At 41.2% G+C, this 7,602-nt stretch overlaps 1 protein-coding gene across 1 annotated transcript; it reads left to right on the top strand.

Moving 5' to 3' along the window:
- Positions 1 to 349: 349 nt before the first annotated feature.
- Positions 350 to 6,340, top strand: LOC121016725 (non-histone chromosomal protein HMG-17-like). Its single transcript, XM_040454463.1, has 2 exons — positions 350 to 478; positions 6,029 to 6,340. The coding sequence occupies exons 1-2, from the start codon at positions 350 to 352 to the stop codon at positions 6,338 to 6,340; spliced, it is 441 nt and encodes a 146-aa protein (XP_040310397.1).
- Positions 6,341 to 7,602: the final 1,262 nt, after the last annotated feature.

The following is a 7,602-nucleotide window of genomic DNA, read 5'->3' as shown; positions in this document are numbered from 1 at the left end:
GGACTTTGCAGATGGGATTAAATATCTTGAGATGGAGAGATTGTCCTGGATTATTCAGGTGGGCCTAAAGCAACCACAAACGTCCTTACTTAGCGAGCATGCTCATGCATGAGCAAGCAAGGAGCAGAGAAAGAGGGAGAGAGCGAATCCCAAGCAGGCTCCCGATGTGGGGCTGATTTCCACCAACCACGAGATCATGACCCGAGCTGAAATCAAGAGTCAGAAATGTAGCTGAATGAGCCACCCAGGTGCCCCACAAGTGTCCTTAATAAGAGGGAGGCAGGCAGAACAAAGAGACGAGAGAGGATAAAAGAAACAGGTTCAAGTGATACAAGGCCACAGGTCGAGGATGCACGTGGCCTCCACAAGCTGGAAAGGCAAGGAAACAGCATCTCCCCTCAGGGTCCCCAAAACGAAAGCAGAGGTCAGCCCACACTTGGATTTTAGTCCGCTGACTGTGAGTCTCCAGAACAGTAAGGTAAGCAGTTTGTATTGTTTTAGGCCACTAATTTATGGTAGTTTTTAGGGTAGTCGTAACAAACTTGCAGACAGACCTTTTAGAATCATGGGATGGCCGGAGAGTAAATTACCTCTGAATGTAAAATGTGGCATCGTTTAAAAAGAGAAAAGGATGTGTCTTTTCATACCATTCTTTTTAAAATCTTGAGAAAACTAGGCATGTTCCCTTTCGGGAAGGCAAAGGGAAGAGAGAAGGGAGAACGGTACACTGTGCAGCCTGACCTTGCCGAGAGGTCAGGGTATGGTTTGTAAGAAGGAGGAAAATGCAAATTCAAAAGACTGTTAGAAGCGTAATCCTCATGAAATCTCACAAACCCTTACTATGTGGGCCGGTTTCTAACCCACAATCCCATTCAAAGAAACAACAACCAGGTATGAAAAAGCATGAGTCGGAGAATCTCGATCCAAACTTTCAAGAAAATTATAAAGGGGAACGTTCATTCTTGACAGATAATTTCTCAAAAATCCTTTTGGGGCTTCTCTCATTCTCTGCCTGTAGCAGTAGCTCCAAACCCCCCCCCCCCCCCCCACCCCTGCAGCTTGCTTTCTCTCTCTCTCCCCCAGGCAAGCCTCACCCTTTGAACGTGTATAATCAAATCTTCCACTCTCAAGCAGGGACTGCTAACTAACCATCCTACAATGCACAGGCTAGCTTCCCAAACAAAGAATTATTTGCCACAAAGTATCAAGGTGCCAGAGGGGTAGATGGACTGAATGTCTCCATCTTGATTTTCATTTAGGAACACCTGGATCTTGCACAATAAAGGTAGCTCTTTGATGTATCAGCAAGACGCCTTCCTTTTTAGAAATGAAGGGGGGAAAACACTTGCTATCTCTCATTATTCAATATATTGTTCCATCCTTGTGTCATAAGAATTAAATGCAATAACATATACAAAGTGTCCAGCATGACTGCTAAAACCATGGATGCTAATAGGTGCTCAAAAACTAGTTCCCATCTCTTTTCCCAGAAGGGAATGAAGAATCCAATTTATTCTTAATATGGTATCCCCAAGATAATAGCATCTCTACCTACTGTGTCCTCCCACTGCATAGAGGCCTCAAATTTTTGAATATTGAAGTTATAGAAATTGTTCACCTGCTGTAAGAAAGTACTACATTCCCCAGGAGAGTTGGGTTTTAGAAATAAGAACATCAGAAAAACAGCAAAGAGGATTATTGAAACCCAGTGTTCAACTGCGGAATATTGAAGGTTCCAATTAATGTTTCGGTGTTTAAAATAAAATTGTTTATCAAGTAGCTTGTGCCATGTCTAAGAAAGGAAATGACTTCTACCTGTTTTTCAAAAATAGCTCATTTTTATTATGGTGACCATGGAACCCTCTGCATATATGTATCGAACATAAAGGATTGAAATACTGAAAATTGGAAATATAGGTTGTGTATATAGAATTTCAATTTTTCTGTACATATGCTTTTTCAAAACTGTGGTAAAATACCCATATCATAAAAGTTACCACTATAACCATTTAAGCGCACAATTCAGTGGCACCAAGTACATGGACTTTGCTGTATAACTGTGACCATCCTTCATCTCCCGAACTTTGTTCATCTTGCAAAACTAAAACTCTGCCAAAGAAACAGTAACTCCTCATTTCTCCTTCCCTCCAGCCCCCAGCAGCCACCATGCTACTTTCTGTCTCTCTGAACTTCACTACTCTGAGCACCTTACGTAAATTGAATCATACAGTATTTGTCCTTTTATGACTCACTTATTTCACTTAGCTTTATATCCTCCAGGCTCACTCATATGGTAGCATGTGATAGGATTTCCTTCCTTTATGAGACTGGATGATATGCCATTGTACCTCTCCATAATATTTTGTGTATCCATTCATTCATCGGTGGACAAGGTTGCTTCCATCTTTACCTATTAAAAATAATGCTGTTATAAACATGGGTGCGCCATATGTTTTTTTAAATGCTCAAGTCATGGCGGTTAACATGTTCACATTAGATTCGTACATGTTTAACATGGAACTCATTTTACTTCTACTGGCCTCTGAAAATATTGCAACAAGTTACACTTCCTAAGGTGGCATTAAATAAAGCAACAAAAAAAGATGACATAATCACTGTAAAGCCGAGATTATCTATACAGTCTTATGAAGGTTGAAAGCGTGGTGCTGTGGAACAAGCAAGTCTGGGCAAGTAATTTAATATTTCAAAAATAGTTTTTATCATTTATTGAGTACTTACAAATGTAAGTACAGTACAAATGAAATGATCACAATAATGCTATGAGAGGTAGACCATTATTATTCTAGTTTACTAGGTACTAGTTTAGTATCTCGCAGTTGAGAGTATGTGCTAAAGCCACATTGCCTAGCTACAAATCCTGGCTTCTCGAGCTACTCGCTACAGTATCTTGGTCAAATTAATTAACTGGGCATTAATTTCCTTCTAAAATAATAATGATAGTATCCACTTCAGAGTGCTGTTATAAAGATTGAGATGATGTATGGGAACTTTCACTTCAGGACCTTGCATGTAGTAAGTACTCAATAAATATTATATGTTAATATTTGCATCTACTTTGTACTCAAAACAATCCAGGTATGTTTGCTCCCCATTCTTAATGGTCATATCTGAAGAGTGAGTACTGAATTTGCAGCTAGTGTTAGTATCAACTTAAGGCAAACATAATTAAGAAATGCTGGGGCGCCCGGTTGGCTCAGTCGGTTAGGAATCCAACTTCAGCCCAGGTCATGATCTCACAGTTGGTGAGTTTGAGCCCCATTTCAACCTCTGTGCTGACAGCTTAATGACCTGGATGGAGCCTGCTTTGGATTCTGTGTCTCCCTCTCTCTCTCTGCCCCTCCCCTGCTCGTGTGTGTGCGTGCTCTCTCTCTGTCTCTCAAAAATAAATAAACATAAAAAAAAAATGCTATGATTCACAAAGTTGATATTTGTATCAAACACCAATCATCAAAGCTATATCAAACCCATTTTTTGGATAGCTCTTCACCTTTGGGTCCAATGTAACAAGATCCTGCTTAAGTCAGTTCCCTCAATGCTGTTCAACAGACAGGAAACATATGCCCACTATATTATGTGCATGCAAGGCAAAATCTTTGCATATGGATTAATTCTACTGAGTAAACTATTTTTTGAAAAAAAATCTACTTAAAAAAAATTTTTTTAATGTTTATTTTATTTTTGAGAGAGAAAGAGAGACCACATGAGCGGGGGAGGAGCAGAGAGAGAGGGAGACACAGAATCTGAAACAGGCTCCAGGCTTTGAGCTGTCAGCACAGAGCCCAACACGGGGCTCGAACTCATGAACTGTCGAACTCCCAAACTGTGAGTTCATGTCCTGAAGGGAAATCGGATGCTCAACTTACTGAGCCACCCAGGCACCCCTGAAATCTACTTCTTCTAATAAATACCTAAGTGGCTTCTGTACAGATGCGACTTTTGGCCAAGTATATCAACTGCTTCCTACCTCTTCACCATTATGAATGAAACAGCTGACATACTGAAGTTTTGCTAACCAGAAGACTGTGCACACAGTCCATGACGGATGGATTTGGCCCCTTTCTGACTTTCTAATTTCTGGGCTTTTGCATGTACCATTTTTATCCACCTGGCATATGCTTCCTTCCCAATGGAACTATAATTCATCCTTCAGGGACTAGTTCAAATACCATGTTCCTCCATGAAATCGTCTAGAGTCTAGTCAACTGTATGTTTCCTTCACCCTTCATCTTCAATAGTATTAATTCATACATTTTTAATGATCCTTATCATATATTTCTTTGCTTTATTTGCATGCCAATGTCATGGAAACTTACCTTTTTCATCTCTGGAATCTTTGTAGCACTTAACACTGCCCAGTACAGATGCTCAACAAACACTGACCGGTTGGATGCTACCTACAGCCTATAGCATGTCCCTGTAGATGCTACCTGTGAGATTGAATCTGATCCTTTTGGGGCGCCTGGGTGGCGCAGTCGTTTAAGCGTCCGACTCCAGCCAGGTCACGATCTCGCGGTCCGTGAGTTCGAGCCCCGCGTCAGGCTCTGGGCTGATGGCTCAGAGCCTGGAGCTTTTTTCCGATTCTGTGTCTCCCTCTCTCTCTGCCCCTCCCCCATTCATGCTCGGTCTCTCTCTGTCCCAAAAAATAAATAAACGTTGAAAAAAAAATTTTTTAATAAAAATTAAAAAAATAAAGTATAGGCCATGGTTGTGTCTCCCACAACCACCCTCAGAGTGACAATGTTGGATCAATTTATCTGAACAGATAATTTTTTTGCCTTACCTTCACAGTATTTCAATACTCTAAGTCAGAAAATGTGAGGAGAAACCCAGGAAATCAAAGAGAAGCAGCTTTGTTTATTACAGAAGGACAAAGCTACTTCTTTTTTTTTTAATGTTTATTTATTTTTGAGACAATGCAAGAGACAGGGTGCAAGTGGAGGAGGGGCAGACAGAGGGAGACACAGAATCTGAAGTGGGCTCCAGGCTCTGAGCTGTCAGCACAGAGCCCGACACGGGGCTCGAACTCATGAACCATGAGATCATGACCTGAGCCCAAGTCAGATGCTTAACTGACTGAGCCACTAAGGTGCCCCAGAAAAAGCTACTTCTTATACTTGATCCTGTACTGTCCTTAATGACCTAATAGAAAGAAAAACAGGTGTTGACTGGGTCGACTCCAATAGTGTGCTGTGAAGTTTCCCAAAGATAAACAATCAAACAAAAAACAATTTCAAAAGCCATTATGGAACACTAAACTGGACCAAATCTCATTGCAAACAAACAATTTTGGGTAGGAAGAATAGTTGGAAATACACAAACATGGACCAATACCAATTTGCAACTTCTGTGAAGAGAAAGCAAATGGACTTTTGAATTTATCAAAGCTATTTATAAAAGTCCACAGGGCTGTGGATTAAGAATAAAGTGTTCAAGAACTGGTGAGATACAAAATGGCTGATGTAACTGGCTGATGTTACTCAGAACTAAGGAGTTCACCTTAAATGTTGAAAGGGGTCCCTCTGTTTCACCTTGAAAAACTGAGTGATACATATTCAGAATCATCGGATCCAATATAAACAAAGATGTCAATTGGCAAGCAGTATTTTCTAGGAATAATTAATCTGGGACTGGCTAAGGCCAGACTCCAGGTAATTCCTTGATGTAAAACCAAACTCATTGAATTACCTCCAGGAAAGTTCCCCGTGTGTTAAATGGAAACCAGAGTTCTAAGATTCTGGACCTTGCTCTTGGAAAGACAAAAAGCTGGCTACATTTCTGATGTTATCACCAGAAATTCCTGCCCACCTGCTTAGTGATTTACATGCCCCATCTTTCTTTCTTTTTTTTCCTCAAATTTAAGTCAGATAAATGTAAAATGGTCATTATTTTAACTAGCTCAACATTTTACTGAACACATCTATGCTCTGTTAAGACAAGAGATGATTAAGACAGAGATGACTGGCGCAGTGTGAAGAGGATGAGAGAAGGACCCCTGGACCAATAAAAGCCGGCATCCCTGTGTCCAACGACTCCATGCTGTGTCCCTCCATCACCACCATGCCCAAAAAAGGCTGAAAGTGATGCTACGGGTGATAAAGCCAGGGTGAAGGCTGAGCCACAGAGAAGTTCTGCAAGTGTATCTGCTAAAACCCACTCTCCAGAGCCAGAGCCCAAGCCTAAGAAGGCCCCTACAAAGAAGGGAGAGAAGGTACCAAAAGGGAAAAGGGGATGCTGCAAGGGTGGGAATTACCCTGCAGAAAACAGAGATGCCCAAACAGACCAGGCACCAAAAGCTGAAGGTGCTGGAGATGCCAACTGAAGTGTGCACAGTCTTGTACTTCTGGTGACTGTACAGTTTAAAATACTATTCTTAACAAGTTCTATAAATGTGCAGAATTTTGCTTGACTTTTTTTTTAATCTATGTTGTTAGCACACAGAACACTTCATTGGGGGAAGGGCATATATCCCTATTAGAATATCACTGAAGCTAGATTGATACAGGGGGGAAACACCTTTCTCTTCTAGTTTTGAGAGACTTCTTCTTGGTTCCCAGGAGGAGGGATTCCTTGATGTTGAAGCGCATTAGCCACCGTAGCCCAAATGCTTTGTGGTGCAGAAAACCTAAAATTCATTTTTTATGTCCCCTTCTCCCCTCTCTGCCTTCACCTTAGACTTGACTCCCTTAAACCCAGGGAGCTGTGGGAACCTGACCCCCAAACACAGTTCCCAGTATGTTGGGCAGTCTGGACTCCACATGGAGATGGCATCCGTCAAAAGAGCTCCTTTTTTAGCTTGTGGAGCTTCAGACTGATAATTCTGCTATCTTCATTTCATTTCCTGAAAATCGGGATCCACTTGTGAAAAGTTGTTGAACAGTATGCTAAATGGGAAATGTCAACCCTCACTCTAAACTTTCCCTGTTCAGAGCATCAGAAGAAGACTTCATCAGATTTTAGAGTGGCTTTCCCATTTTGGTAGTCCATCGAAGAAGGGAGTTTGAAAGTTGTACACTGTTAACGATTGTCTGCCCCATGTCCTGCCTGAAATACCATGATTGTTTATGAAAAGTATCTTTTTTTAAGAGAGAGAGAGAGCACACAGGTGGGGAAGAGGAGCAGAGGGAGAGAGAGAGAATCTCAAGCAGGGTCTACGCTCAGCGAGGAGCCTCACATGAGGCTCAATCCCATGATCCTGGGATCATGAACTGAGCCAAAACCAAGAGTCGGACGCTCAACTGGACTGAGCTACCCACATGCCCTGAAAAATGTCTTTAATAAAGCTGGATACAGCTGGAAAAAGAAAAGACAGAGATGATTAAGACATGGTCCCTGTTCTGAAGGAGTATATATTATAGTAACAATTATTACAGTAAAACATGAATACAATAATAGAAATAGCATAGAAGCAGTCTTATCCAGTGAGGAGTGAGGCCTCCAATCTTGGTGGGGTTTTTTTTTTTTTTTATTGCCTTGACGACTCTAGGGCATTTGCATCAACATTTAATTTTGGAGGAGTGTTTATCAATTTCTATAAAAGAGGGGACTGAAATTTAGATTGGGATTTTGTTGAATCTGTAGATC

This window comes from Herpailurus yagouaroundi, unplaced genomic scaffold (assembly GCF_014898765.1).
Source record: "Herpailurus yagouaroundi ecotype Mexico unplaced genomic scaffold, PumYag 213, whole genome shotgun sequence".
Taxonomy (NCBI): domain Eukaryota; kingdom Metazoa; phylum Chordata; class Mammalia; order Carnivora; family Felidae; genus Herpailurus; species Herpailurus yagouaroundi.
This window is presented reverse-complemented; position numbering and strand designations above follow the sequence as displayed.

What these genes read in the sequence shown, in the direction of transcription:
- LOC121016725 (XM_040454463.1), top strand. Translation starts at nt 350, where the DNA reads ATGCACGTGGCCTCCACAAGCTGGAAAGGCAAGGAAACAGCATCTCCC. An exon ending in TGAGTCTCCAGAACAGTAAG is followed by an intron (nt 479 to 6,028) that starts GTAAGCAGTTTG and finishes GACCAATAAAAG; the next exon opens with CCGGCATCCCTGTGTCCAAC.